The following is a 15,421-nucleotide window of genomic DNA, read 5'->3' on the forward strand; positions in this document are numbered from 1 at the left end:
ATTCTCAATGGTGAAAAAAAGGAAAGCATTTCCTCTAAGATCAGGAACAAGACAAGGATGTCCACTCTCGCCACTCTTATTCAACATAGTTTGGAAGTCCTAGCCATGGCAGTCACAGAAGAAAAAGAAATAAAAGGAATACAAATTGGAAAAGAAGAAGTAAATCTGTCACTGTTTACAGATGAAATGATACTATACACAGAATATCCTAAAGATGCCACCAGCAAACTACTAGAGCTAATCAATGAATTTGGTAAAGTTACAGGATACAAAATTAATGCATAGAAATCTCTTGCATTCCTATACACTAACAATGAAAGATCAGAAAGAGAAATTAAGGAAACAATCCCCTTTACCACTGCAACAAAAAGAGTAAAATACCTAGAATAAGCCTACCTAAGGAGGCAAAAGACCTGTACTCCGAAAACTATATAACACTGATGAAAGAAATCAAAGATGACACAAAGAGATGGAGAGATATACCATGTTCTTGGATTGGAAGAATCAATATTGTGAAAATGACTATACTACCCAAAGCAATCTACAGAGTCAATGCAAACCCTATCAAATTGCCAATTGCATTTTTCACAGAAGTAGAACAAAAAATTTTACAATTTGTATGGAAACACAAAAGATGCTGAATAGCCAAAGCAATCTTGAGAAAGAAAAACGGAGCTGGAGGAATCAGGCTCCTTGACTTCAAACTATACTACAAAGCTACAGAAATCAAGACAGTATGGGACTGGCACAACAACAGCAATATAGATCAATGGTACAGGATAGAAAGCCCAGAGGTAAACCCATGTACATACGGTCACCTAATTTAGGACAAGGGAGGCAAGAACATAAAATGGAGAAAAGACAGCCTCTTCAATAAGTGGTCCTGGGAACACTGGACAGCTACATGTAAAAGAATGGAATTAGAACACTCCCTAACATGATACACAAAAATAAACTCAAAATGGATTAAAGACCTAAATGTAAGAACGGATACTATAAAACTCTTAGAGGAAAACATAGGAAAAACACTCTTTGACATAAACCACAGCAAGATCTTTTTTGACCCACCTCCTACAGTAACGAAAATAAAAACAAAAATAAAAAATGAGACCTAATGAAACTTAAAAGCTTTTGCACAGCAAAGGAAACCATAAACAAGACGAAAAGACAAACCTCAGAATGGGAGAAAATATTTGCAAACGAAGCAACGGACAAAGGATTAATCTCCAAAATATACAAACAGCTCATGGAGCTCAATGTCAGAAAAAACAACCCAATCAAAAAATGGGCAGGGCTTTCCCTGGTGGCACAGTGGTTAAGAATCTGCCTGCCAATGCAGGGGACACAGGTTCAAGCCCTGGTCTGGGAAGATCCCACATGCTGCAGAGCAACTAAGCCCATGCGCCACAATGACTGAGCCTGTGCCGTAGAGCCACAACTACTGAGCCTGTGTGCCACAACTACTGAAGCCTGTGCGCCTAGAGCCTGAGCTCCGCAACAAGAGAAGCCACCGCAATGAGAAGCCCGCGCACTGCAACAAAGAGTAGTCCCCATTCACCATAACTAGAGAAAGCCTGCGCACAGCAACAAAGATGCAATGCAGCCAAAAATAAATAAATAAAATAAATAAATTTATTTTTTAAAAAATGGGTGGAAGACCTAAACAGACATCTCTCCAAGGAGGACAGACAAATGGCCAAGGGGCACATAAAAGGATGCTCAACACCACTAATTATTAGAGAAATGGAAATCAAAATTACCATGAGGTATCACCTCACACCAGTCAGAAGGGCCATCATCAAAAGATCTACAAATAATAAATGCTGGTGAGGATGTGAAGAAAAGAGAACCCTCTTGCACTGTTGGTGGGAATGTAAATTGATATAGCCACTATGGAGAACAGTATGGAGGTTCCTTAACAAACTAAAAAGAGAACTACCTTGTGACCCAGCAATCCCACTCCTGGGCATATACCCTGAGAAAACCATAACTCAAAAGGACATACATACCCCAATGTTCATTGCAGCACTATTTACAATAGCCAGGACATGAAAACAACCTAAATGTGCAATGACAGATGAATGGATAAAGAAGATGTGGTACATATATACAATGGAATATTACTCAGCCATAAAAAAAAATGAAGTTGGGTCATTTGTAGAGATGTGGATGGACCTAGAATTTGTCATACAGAGTGAAGTAAGCCAGAAAGAGAAAAACAAATATCATATATTAACACATATATATGGACTCTAGAAAAATGGTACAGATGAACCTATTTGCAGGGCAGAAATAGAGACACAGATGTAGAGAACAGACATGTGGACACAGGGAGAAAAGGGAGTGTGGGACAAATTGGGAGATTAAGACTGCATATATACACTACCATGAGTAAAACAGATAGCTAGTGGGAACATGCTATAAAGCACAGGAAGCTCAGCTCGGTGCTCTCTGACAACCTAGATGGGTGGGGTGGGGGGTGGGAGGGAGGTCCAAGAGGGAGGGGATATAGGTATACATACAGCTGATTCACTTTATTGTACAGCAAAAACTAACACAACATTGTAAAGCAGTTATACTCCAATAAAAATATTTTTTAAATAAACACTAAAAATAAATAAAATTTATATTCGAAAGCAACTAAAACAAGCAAAATAATTTAAAAAAAAAAGAATTGTAGGAAGGAGTCTACTCAATTTCAAGACCTATTATATAGCTCCAACAATCAAGATTATGTCATACTGGCTGAGAGATAGACACACAGATCAATGAAACAGAAGACAGAACCCAGAAATAAAAACATACAAATATGCTCACCTGATCTTTGACAACAATGTAAAAGCAATTCAATGGAGGAATGATAAGCTTTTCAACAAATAGTGCTAGAGTAGTTGGACATTTAAAGAGGGAGAAAAAATGAAGTTCAACCTAATTCTCACAATTTATACAAAAAGTAATTCAAAATTGATCCTGAACTTAAATGTTACATGTAAAACTATAAACTGTTTAAAAAAGAAAAAGGCAAAAAACTCTTGGATCTATAGCTAGGCAAAGAGATCTTAAACTTGACATAAAAAGCACAATCCATAAAAGAAAAAATTTATAAACTGAAATTCATCAAAATTTAAATTTATGCTCTGAGAAAGACCCTGTTATGAGGATGAACAGACAAGCTACAGACTGGGAGAAAATATCTGCAAACCACAACAAAACACTAGTGTCTAGGGTATTGAAAACAAAAATGAAAACACAAACTTCTCAAAATTCAACAGTAAAATAAACAATCCATTTTTTAAAAATTGGCAAAAGATACTGTTATGGGCTGAATTGTGTCCCCCCAAATCCATCTGTTGAAGCCCTAACTTCTAGTACCTCAGAATGTGAACATATTTGGAGCTAGGCCCTTTACAGAGGGAATCAAGTTAAAATGAAGTCATCAGGGTGGGCCCTAATCCAGTGTGACTGGTGTCCTTAGAGGAAGAGAAAATTTGGACACACAGACACCAGAGATGCATATACACAATGGAAAAACCATGTTAAGGACACAGCAAGAGGGCTGTCATCTGTTAAGCAGAGTAAGACCTCAGAAGAAACCAAACCTGCCAACATGTTGTTCTTGGATTCCTAGCCTCCAGAACTGTGAGAAAATAAATTTCCATTATTTAAGCCACTCCATATGTGTGTGGTATTTTGTTATGGCAGCCCTGGCAAACTAATACAGACACAAAGAGACATTTAACCCAGGAGGATATATAGATGGCAAATAAACACATGAAAACAAAGTCAGCATCATTAGCCATTAGGGAAATGTAAATTAATAACACAATGACTTATCATCACATACCTATTAAAATGGGCCAAGGAGATGCAGAGAGATCAGATTACTCATATACGGCTGGTTGTAATGTAAAATGTACAGCCACTCCAGAAAACAGCTTGACAGTTTCTTAAAAATATTAACACACAACTATCATATGACCCAGTAACTGCACTCCTGGGCATTTATCCTAGAGAAACGAAAACTTATGTTTACACAAAGAACTTTACACAAATATTTAAAGCAGCTTTATTTATAATAACCAAGAATCGGAAACAACACAGATGTCCATCAATGGGTAAATAGTTAAGTAAACTGTGGTACATCCAACATACTACCCAGTAATAAAAAGGAATGAACTACTGATACATGCTAAAACCTAGATGAATCTCCAAAGTATTATGCTGAATGAAAAATGCCAGTCTCACAGGGATACACACAACATGATTCCAGTTAAATAACATTCTTAAAATTACAAAATTATAGAAATGGGAGAATAGATTGGTATGGGTATACAAAGGCAATATGAAAGATCTTTGTGGTGACAGAAATATTCTGTAACTTCACTGATTCAATATCAATCTGCTGGATGTGATATTATAATTTTGCAAGGTGTCACCATTGGGAAAATCTGGGTAAAGGGTACACAGGATCTCTCTGCATTTTTTCTTACAACTACATATGAATCTACAATTATCTCCATATAAAAGATTTTAATTCAAAGAAAGCCATCAACTTAAACATTTAAAATATGTGCAACTTATAAATACAATATGTCTCAATAAAAATAGTTATGTAGTAAAAAATATTTTTAAAAGACATAAATTTTTAAAAAACTGTCCAGACCAGTGTTGTCGCACAACTTTCTGCAATTACTGATATATTCTATATTTCTGTGCTGTCTCAAACAGTAGTCACTAGCCACACATGGCTAGTAAACACTTAAAATGTGACTAATATGACTGAAAAGCTCAATTTTTTATTTTATTCATTTTAATCAATTTAAATTTAAATAGCCACATGTCATTGGTGGCTACCATATTGGACAAGGCAGGTCTAGACATTACAAAGAATGGGAAAGATCATCATACGCTAAGATTAAACTATGGCCAAAGTGTATTCAGAAAAAATGTAAATTGTATAACATTGTATGATACCATTTATGTCACAAAAATAAGGAAATAAATGTATATAAGCGTGTATATGAAATACACATTTATATATGCTTTTACCTTCTACTACATAGCCTTCTGTACTATTTAAATTTTTTTTGATAATAATTCTGTGTTGCTTTCTTTTAAAAGCCAAAAGCCCATGCTGGAATTTAAATTTCTGATACCTTGAAAATTCATATACTATTCAACAATACAAAATAAATCACATGTTAGGATATTTCAGAAAGTTTAAGTTTTTATTTGGTCTGCTAGATTCTAGTTTGTCAATTTTTTCCCCCAAGTGTGGCCTTTTTTTGGACTTAGTAACATACAATTACCCACAGGAAAAAGGAGACAAATAAGGAAAAAACAAGTATAAATAATGCAAACTTATGAAATCAAGTTAATTAACTTCTTACATAAACAGCTGTAAGATCTGGATATTTATATCAAGTGTTCTATCAGAAATCAAAATTTCCTTAGAAAATAATGTCTACAGTTTATTCATGATCATAGTTACATAATTATGAATGAAGATTAATAAGTATTTATAATCACAGTGAAGGGAGATAAAATCTCCAAGGTAGAAACAGATTTAACAATCTGTTACAATTCTCTCTCATAACCTTGAAGGGCAGAAAGAAAGGAAAGATTATAAAACAGATGATGGCTAACTCTATGTGTCAAGTGCTGTTCCAAACTTTATGTAGAGGCAGGATTCCTCAGAATCAAAGATGCTGTTGATTGTAAGATGCACATAGTACTGTAGTATTTACTACTGAAAAAAATCCGTGCATAAGTGGATCCACACAGTTCAAACATGTGTTGTTCAAGGATCAACTGTACATGACATTATGGTAAAGGGAAAACTATAGAGACAGCAAAAAGATCAGTGGTTACCAGAGTTAGCAGAGAGGGAGGGATGAGTAGGTGGAACACAAAGGATTTTTAGGGTAGTGAAACTATTCTGTATGATACTGTAATAGTGGATACATGTCATTATACATTTGTCAAAACCCATATTAAAACCCAAAAGTGAACCCTAAGGTAAAGTACAGACTTTGGGTGATAATGATGTGTCAACACAGGTTCATCAACTGTAACAAATGTGCCACCTCCGGGGCAAGTTGTTGACACAGGATATATGGGAATTCTCTGTACTTTCTGCTCAATGTTGCAGTGAACCTCAAACTACTCTAAAAAATAGTCTATTAAAAATATTTTTTCCAATAAATGAGGACTTTTGCCATCACAGCTAACTATTCAATCAACTCTGTATCATCACTATCACAATACAAAATGGGCAACTGGATTCAAGCAGTTTGAACCTGGATTCTAATTCAGTTCTGCCACTTACCAGCAAGTTACTTACTTGCCTCAATCCTCTCATTTGTAAAAAAGGTATTAAGAAAGGTGTGAGAATTAAATGAATGAATATATAAGCAAAACTGTTTAGGACAGTGACTAGTTCAGTTATAATTTGGTAACTGTTAGCAATTACCATTGTGATTATTCATCAGATTGAGGAGATAACATGAAAAGCACACAATACAATGCCTCATACCTTAAATTAGCTACTTTCCTCCTCCTTGTGTAAAAAAAAATTCCCACACATCAAGTGCGTATCAGAGAGGGGAGGATGAAGTATGGGATTATCAGAATCACCTCTGAAAGTTTTTCAAAACATACATACCACAAACCCAAATACTAAATTAGAAACTGAGAGGTGTATATGGAAACACGTGTATTCTAACAAAGTTCTCCATAAGGTTCTAATACACACACACACACACACACACTCACACACACACACACACACACACACACACATTCTTACTTTACCCAACCCATCTACCATGCAAATCTAGTTCTGATGAAGTTATTGCACACCAGTGGTTAATGGGATTTAATGCACTGAAATATCATATATTTTAACATAAATTTCTTGGAGTTCCTATGTATTATCTAGATCGGGGCTGGCAAATAGAGTCCACAGTTCAAATCTGGCCCAGCACCTGATTTTATATATAAAGTTTTATTGAAACACAGCACACCCATTCATTTCCATATTGTCTACAGCTGCTTTCATACAACCATCACAGAGCTGAGTAGTTGCTACAGAGACTACATGGCCCACAAACTGGAAAATTCTTACTATCTGGCCTTTACAGAGAAAGTTTCCCAACCTTGGTCTAGATTATTCATGCAGCATGCTATTCAGTAGCTCAACTAGAACATTTACTGTTAACAATGAGTGCAGTGTAATTACAGCATCTCAAAGTACGTAAAAAACTAGAAGACTGGAACAAAGCAAACAAACAGTTCTTCACACTAAGCGTACAGAGGACAGAAACAGTTTCCCTGCTAGCATTCCAACTGTTCCTCCTCCTCCAACTCCAAGCAAGATGGCTTGGCAAAGTTCAGACCCTCTCCCGTGGTCACAGGAGTGGACACACTGCCTCTTTCCAATGTGGAATACGGAAAGACAAGCAGTCCCTCGCTAATGGTCAGCTGAGATCTGAGATATCAGCGCTGTCATCCATATCCCCACTACACAGAAGAAAGAAGCTACTCTGCATTAGGAGAAAATGAAGCTGAAGGGCAGAGATGAGGAGAGAGAGAAGATTGTCTTGGTGACATTCTCAGCTCAGGTTCCAATTATCCTTGAGCCCAACTGCACGCCTGCCATCCTGAGTTTGGGTTATGTGGACCAGTAAATTCCCTTTTTTGCCCAAATCTAAAAAGTAGATTTTTAAAAGGTTGGTGACATCTGCAATCCAAGGATTCTAACTAACACAACAAGCAACTTCTTCAGCTCACAAAAGGGTTTGTTCATTCGTTCATTTATTTTAATGATAATGGGGATAGTTTTGGTCATCAGTTTTGTTCATCCTTCATTAAATCCTTCATAAATTAACAGATGTTCATAATAAACACACACACACACACACACACACACACACACACACACATTTTAAAAAACTGAATGAGGGTACAGTAACATCTCAATCAGTAATTAACAGTATTTTTCACTTGATTTTTCCTAGTATAAAACAACTGATAAAAAACACAGGTTATCTGACATATATACAAAGAAACCCCTTCAGGTACATTTAGCCCTATCATTTCCATCTCCTCAAAAATAATTATCAGTAATCAGAAAGATGAGCCTAAGACACTATAATATTATGATTTATCAAAGAAAGATTCTATCATATTTAGTATGTATTAACCCTAGAAAGTAGAGTAATTCATTTGGAAAATTTTCAACACCAATTGAGACAAAAATCAAAAATATTCTGTTAACCCTCTATAATTCAGGAAATTAAGTTCTTCATAATATCTTATTTAAAGAAGGCTCAAGTTTCACTCTACTTTCAAATTCGCTTCTTGTAGCTCTATTTTAAGGAGAATTTAACAGAAGATATCATCCTACAAATGGATAATTATTGCACTGGGTGAGAATTTTACTTGCATATTTTATAAATATAATACTGCCTTGAATCAACTTTTTAAATTCCAAAGCTTAAACTATTTGATATTTTATTCTTGAATTACCTATCTGTAATAGAATCTAATCATAAAATAATATTAGAAATAGATGATGCTTTGAAAGAGAATTGCACATAACCCTGATATTGAAATAACATCTTTCTGGATTATGTGGCTGTTGGGAGTTCTGTTAAAAGCACACTACATCAAGACACTTTAAATGACTAACCAACCCTAACTACCCTAACACACCCTTAGGATACTCTCTAGAGGAAAGGAGGTCCACAATGCATTTTAAATTTTTAACAAAATACACATACATGTACACACACACGTTCATCTATCCTTAGGGATCTGAAGGCCTCCAATTCATCTTTTGTTATTTTACAATGCCTTATTCTGTATTCCTCATTACTCTATGGCCTATCAAAGCATCAAGACCATACTGAGATGCTCAACAAGCACTCCTCATATCAAAGCACACATCTTTAAGAACATTAAATAGTGCAAAAAAGGCTTATAATAAAGAGTACTCTGCCTGTCCTCTCCTCAAACCCCAATTTTCGTTATCTTAACTACCTAGACAGTTGCCTCAATATCTATGTATACTACTATTGCTTGAGATATTAATAACTAATCATAACATTAATAGCTAACATGTATTGTGTTACTAAGTGCCAGACACAGAACTTTATATATATTCTCTCATTTCATCTTCACGACAGCTTCATGAGGTAGGAGCTATTATATTCCCATTTTAGTCTGGAAAATTGGAACACAGTTCAATAACTTTCCCATAGTCACAAAGCTAGTAAGTACAAAACTAGGATTTGAACTGAAGCAGCCAAACACCAGCACTCTCACTTTTAACCTGCATCCTCTTATATTTACCCACTCCACAGTCCCTTCTTAATAAATACTTTTGGGACAGGTCTCACAAATTAAATAAAAATAGGGATCGAAACAAAACAAAGATGTCAAAACAGTAAAATGGCATTTTTCACAATCAAATCTAATTTTTTGGTTCTACAGGTCAGTAATTTTCAACTTTGGCTTTGCCACAATCCATGAGGTCACCAATTAGTTGCATTTTCATTTTTATATATTGACTCAGTAGTTACTATGCTTAGGGTATAGTATTTTTAAATCTAAATTACAAGTATATGGCCTATAGCATTTTTGCTGAATAAAAAAGGCATCAGATCCTAAAGACTGACAGAAAGACATGTTTTGAAGGGAAATAGTGTGCCAGCAATCTATCAGAAAAAGAAAAGTAATTTTCAAAGTAACTTTCCATCTGCCTTATGAAAACAAATGAGTTAATTTATATATGTGTACACATGTATATCTCTATATAATGGGGCAAAAAAATTTAGTAATGGAAAACGGCAAAATCACTTTCACTGAAGAAAAGTTTCAAAAAATAGATTTTGTAAAATCTGTAAAGACAGGAGATGTAGTAGTTCTTCAGTTTAATATTCTAAACAAAGAAAAAATGAGACATGAATATGGACAAATCTAATGTGAAAGCAAAAAAGTTATCATTAAAAAAAAATGAGACATTAGAGAAAAAAAGTTATCATTAAAAAAAAAATGAGACATTAGAGAAAAGGCAGTAATAGAAGTTTGAAACTGAGAAAAAAGGGAAGCAAGAGATGAAAGCCCCAGGTAATCTAGGCAATCCAGTTCAAAGCTCTGAGTCAGACCTTGCTGAGACAGAGAGCCCTTATAATAATACTCTGGCTGAAGGGAGTATTGTGGCCTCATTCTATGAAAGAGCAGAGAAGGCTTACTGAGGACGTACTAGTGAGTGAAACGGAAGGCTGGTGACAGCAAGCCAGCTGGATCTATAGACCAACATATGGTCTTTATCTCTGCTGAAGTTTTACTTCTAACCATTCTAGATAACAGGAATCCGAACCTACTTACAGGCTACACTTCTCATTTCAGCACTTATTTGTATTCTGATATCTTTCCAACTGGATCATTAACTTCTGGAGAGCAGAAGCTATTCTATTTATTCTATTTTCACCCATATAACCTAGTACAGTGCTATGCATCTAGCAGATAGATGCTCAAGCCTATCAATCTTGAAAAATCACAACATACAACACAGCGTTAGAGTTTGAAGAAATCTGAAGAGAGCCTCCAGTCTAGCCTCTTTATCTTAAAAGCAAAGAAACTAAGTGTAGTTTAAATGTCCACTAGCCTAAAATAGAAGAGCTGGCATTAGCACCCTAATCCCCTGATAATCAGTTTATCTTTTTCCAAACAGCCTCTAATTTCTTCCATTAAAATAAAACAATCTTATTTCATCAGAAAACAAAGTCAACAGCATCAGTACTCACTATATGTCAGAGCCCTTTACATTTGCTTGGCAGCCTACATGCCTAGGTCTGTGATGACTGCTTTACAAACATTATTCTAGTTAATACTCATGACTCTAAGACGTAGGTACTATTATCCTAATTTCACAAAAGCGTAAAATGTAATTTGACCATGATGATAGTAAGTGGCAGAACCTAGATTCTCCATTTGTCACCAGAGTCTTGGCTCTTGACCAGTATCCTATACTGTTTCTCACTGTATTTACCACAAATATACTGAAGTCTCAAGATAAACAAATGTTTAAGTGACTGACTAAATGAATGGATTATTTAATTAATTGAAAAGTAAGGTTCACTCATAGCAAATATCTCTAAAAAGAAGGGTTCGCTGTTAATCTAATTACATAATCCCCTAAGAAAGGTTTTAACAGTGAGCAGTCTGCATACTAACAGGAGATTTAAGGATAGCTAATTTCTTTATCCCACAAATAATTCATCTATTCAACAAATAGTGAGAAACTATTTTTGTGACAGTGTTAAATTTGAACATAAAAACTAAAATAAACTTGTTCCTACAAGATCCTATTCCACTAAATTAAAACCCACACAAGTTTCTACACCAGTCATCAAAATCAAAATAAATATATAACACCGCCCTCCTTTTGGTGGAGAAAGGAGTAACATTAACTGAGCACCTACAATGTGCCAGTTCTTAAACCTCAACAAAGAGTCTCACCTAATCGCTTAAAGCCAAGTGAACTAGGCAGCATCTCCATTTTCTGATGAACAAATTGAGGCTTTAAGAGATTAAGAACCTGTCTCAGGTTACTTGGCTAATTACTACAAATCCAGAATTGGAACCCAAGTTTGACCAAAACTCTATATTCTCTCCAAAAACGAGTTAAAGGTACTATTATTTTATTTGCTCACCAACGCAAAAAAGGTTTGCTAGGTTTCTTTCCAAGGGAGTAGGAAGACGCCGCTTACTTTAACAACAAAAATGAATATATTATCTCACTTAATCCTTAGCTTATTAGTTATTATTATTTCATCCCATTATTTTAAATCATGAAGCTAAAACTCAGGGAAGTAGCTTGCCCAAGAATGCACAGCAAGAAAGCAGCAGAACTATACCAGGTCTGTACCAGGTGTGAATGTAAAACTAACCACAGCAAAAATTCAGAAAGACCTTAGGCCTGGTAGTTATGAGCTTAAGACTCAAAACACCTAAACTAAGTGGACCTTGTGTTTGTCAAGCAAAAAGGAATGGTAGATATCATCTACTTCAACTTCCACTTTCAATGATGAGGAAGTTGATTTTCTAGTAATAGTCTATTAAATGGCTACCTGAAGACTGGTCTCTAAATTCCAAGCCTACAGGCCATTACATTATACCAAGCAATTTCTGGATTTGTTGCCTGTTGAAATTATTCCTAAAGTACCAAACAATGGACTATTTCACAAAGCAAAGGTTTATGAAGAGAGAAGAGTTATGTTATAGAATCAATATTTAAGTATTTAAAATACTTTCACAGGAGTAGATGAATAGAAATATTCCTTAGCAACATTTTCAATGCATCATCTGAAAACTTTGTCTATTTCTTGATATATTTTTAGGGCCTAAAGTGTGAACTAAAAGAGAGATGTCTCCGATGCCAATTCTGAGAATTCTTTTTTACCACTTTGGTCAAAAAAAAAATGTTTAGTTTTATTGTAGAACTCTGTCAGAAATCCAAAGTAGCCTTTTCATTGAGAGTGGCCCAGGTATATTCCTAAGGAACTGTGCCACTGTTTTTGATAAGTCAAAGTGATGAATCAGAAGGTGATGAGTATTAACATATAACATGGGTAAGTGCTTGTATCTATATTATACTAAGTAATATAAGCATGCTATAATCCCAACTCCAGAAATAAACAGAATCATTCTAATGCAAGATAACCAGGTAGAGACTTCCATGTTTGTTCACCCTACAACACAAAGATTGTCTTCAACCCTTAAGCTCATAAAAACTACAGGAGTTCTTCAGCAAGCTTTGCTGCTGCCCTCCGCACATCACTGTGGATCATTAAAAACCGGAATGCATCAAGAATTGCTTCCAGGCCTGAACTAGCACTAGCTCAGCTATAAACTAACAGAATGCTACTGATCTTGGAGAGGGGCACTGTTTACTTACAGGTGAAGATACTCATGTGACGGGAAACGTGTTGCACTGTCCTCCTCTGGCTCCCGCCCCACCCCCGAAAAAACACGGTACTTTGACAAGGTAATGTGAGCGTGGGTCTATTCCCAAAAGTTTTGACCTCTCTTTTTAATCGCTTAAGGACAAACGCTCAAAGAAGGACATCCGACACAAGGGGCCCCGAGGTGCTGCCTATGGCATCACGGGAAGGACATCACTTTGGCCAAAAAACTGTGTTCGTCCCCTACACTCCCCCACAGTGAGCCAAATGGGAGAAATAGATACCGTCATTCACTCTGGCGAAGGAAAAGAGAAGAAATCAAAACCAGACGCGCTTCCTTCTCGCCCCGAGAGGCTTGGAGCAGGACTAGGGGCTTAACGTGCGGTTCCAAACAAGCACCAGGCCCCCGCCGCCAGTGCACCCGCGAGCAGCGCGGCGACAGAGTAGAACCGTCAACATCTCCACCTCTGTCCTCCAGGCACAGCCAGGGACGGCGTCCCAGAGCCCGCCCCGGCCGGGCCCGCCCCGCTATCTCCTCCCCCGCCATCCGCTCACAGCCGCCCTCGGGCCTGGATTTGCCTCCCCGCCCTCCCCAACTTCCGCGCGTTCCACTACCCCAAACACGCAGGCCACCGCCCCCTGCGAGTCTGGGGGAGAAAGGCTGGAGGATTGCAGGGCTAGGAATGCGCTCGGCGCCGTTTCTCACCTCTGGATGGAGAAGGGGCACGCAGCCCGCTTCGGTCTCGTACTCATCCGGGCTGTCCGCCATCTTGGTGTTAAATCCCTCCTCCCGCTGCATGCCGGGAGAAAGCGTTTCACCCTCCCGGGGTTCGGGCAAGGCGGAGGGCAAGCGCGAGGGCGAGCTCGAGCCCCGCCGGAGGCAACGCGGCCGCCTCCTCCTCCTCCTTCCCTTCCCCCCGTGACGCCCCCTCTGCCCCCTCCCCCCTCGGGGAGCACGGGTCCCTGCGCGCGTGCGCGCGTGCCGGGCCGGCCCGAGCGGGAGCGCGCTCTGCTGCACTGCGCCGGGGCAGGCGGGCGGAAGGCTCTGGGCGTGGGCGCTGCCACTCGCAAGCGGGCCCGCGCCCCAGGCAGCTGTGCGCCTCTGGCTACCCCGGGGAGGCGGCTGCTGGGCAACCGGGTAGTTAACTTGGGAAACCAAGCGGCGGCACGGAAACGAAAGCAGGGCTCCGGAGAGGCGCAGCCGAAATTCGGGATCCCCGGCAGTCGGGGCGGCCAAGCCCGCAAACCCCACTGTCCCGATACGAGACCCCCGGGACCACTTCTCAGAGACCCGGAGTGGAACCATCACTTCGCTCCAGGTACTAGGTTTTGGGCTCTCAGGCTTGAATCCAGATGTGCATCGCTCCAGAAGACGAAGGACGCACCCCTTTCTCTGCATTCAAAAAGGTCATCCCGCAATTTATGCCTCCGGGGGGCGCCCGGGAAAACACTGATAAAGCTTGGGATTTCCTCCTAAAGAAGCCTGTTAAAAATGATCGCAACCTGCCCTCATTGGTCTTGAATTAAGAGTAACCACATTAAGAATGTACACCCTCAAAGCCCGCACGCCCCCATCTGCTACATTTTAATGTAATCCAGGAATTCAGAACTGAAGTCGTTTAAACTGAATTCGCTGAAATGCGAACCAGATAAAATGACTAAAGCCATTATTAAACGGATATTAGGGCTGCATGGGTGGTGGAGGGGATTGCTTTCTAGAAATGTGCTGATGGGACTGTTATAGAAAGCATGTATCTTTGTTTTTAGCTATTAAAAATCGAAAATCCAAACTGCTCAGAGGACAATGTAGCAAAAATCATGGAACATCTAGTAGAGATCCTGATACTAACCTGTCTCGTGTCAAAGCCAAATCGGGAAGAAGCCTGCGATCCGATAACATCAGATTTATTTGTAAATCAAGAGGAAGGGCACTCCAGAGGAAGCTTGGATACCACTGGAAAAGGGAGGAGAAAGAGTCTTTTGTAAAGTTTAGGTTCCCGCCAAAGGACTCTGTAGGTCTAGGAGAGCGGGGATCAGTTCTGGATTGGTTGCTGTTTCTGAGGCGGGATTAGGAAAAGAGGATTAACCGGGTATTGGATGCTGTCGTGAGGAGAGGGCCCGTTCAGTAATTGGGTAGTCTAGTAATAAATGAAAATAGCAAAGTGGGTCTGGGCATCACTGGCAAGAGAACAGTGTCACTCAAAGAGGGGTGGATATGGCATTTGACAGATGCTGCATCGCAGGGGGGAAAAAAAATAGCTTCCCTGTTAACTTTGTGGCTGGCTAGGTCTGTGTTCCAGCACTGTTGCTTTTTCTCATTTCAGTCTGAGAAAAAGCAACATTTTCATTCTTTTGGTCCTGGCCCAAGCCAAGAATTTTGGTTTTGGCTCTTCCACCCAGTATGCAGAACTAGTCAGAATTAGGGTTCAGCCTTTGGAGCTCCAAACTGC

General features: G+C 38.6%; 1 protein-coding gene across 1 annotated transcript in view; it reads right to left on the minus strand.

Moving 5' to 3' along the window:
* The window catches only part of ZDHHC17 (zDHHC palmitoyltransferase 17), a 113,078-nt gene extending 98,651 nt beyond the window's left edge, over positions 1–14,427 (minus strand). Inside the window, exon 1 of the mRNA XM_007448750.1 lies at positions 13,678–14,427. Within this exon, the coding sequence (XP_007448812.1) occupies positions 13,678–14,370 (693 nt within the window). The 5' untranslated portion in view covers positions 14,371–14,427. The remainder of the gene's footprint in view (positions 1–13,677) is intronic.
* Between the last annotated feature and the right edge of the window lie 994 nt (positions 14,428–15,421).

This window comes from Lipotes vexillifer, unplaced genomic scaffold (assembly GCF_000442215.2).
Source record: "Lipotes vexillifer unplaced genomic scaffold, Lipotes_vexillifer_v1.1 scaffold329, whole genome shotgun sequence".
Taxonomy (NCBI): domain Eukaryota; kingdom Metazoa; phylum Chordata; class Mammalia; order Artiodactyla; family Lipotidae; genus Lipotes; species Lipotes vexillifer.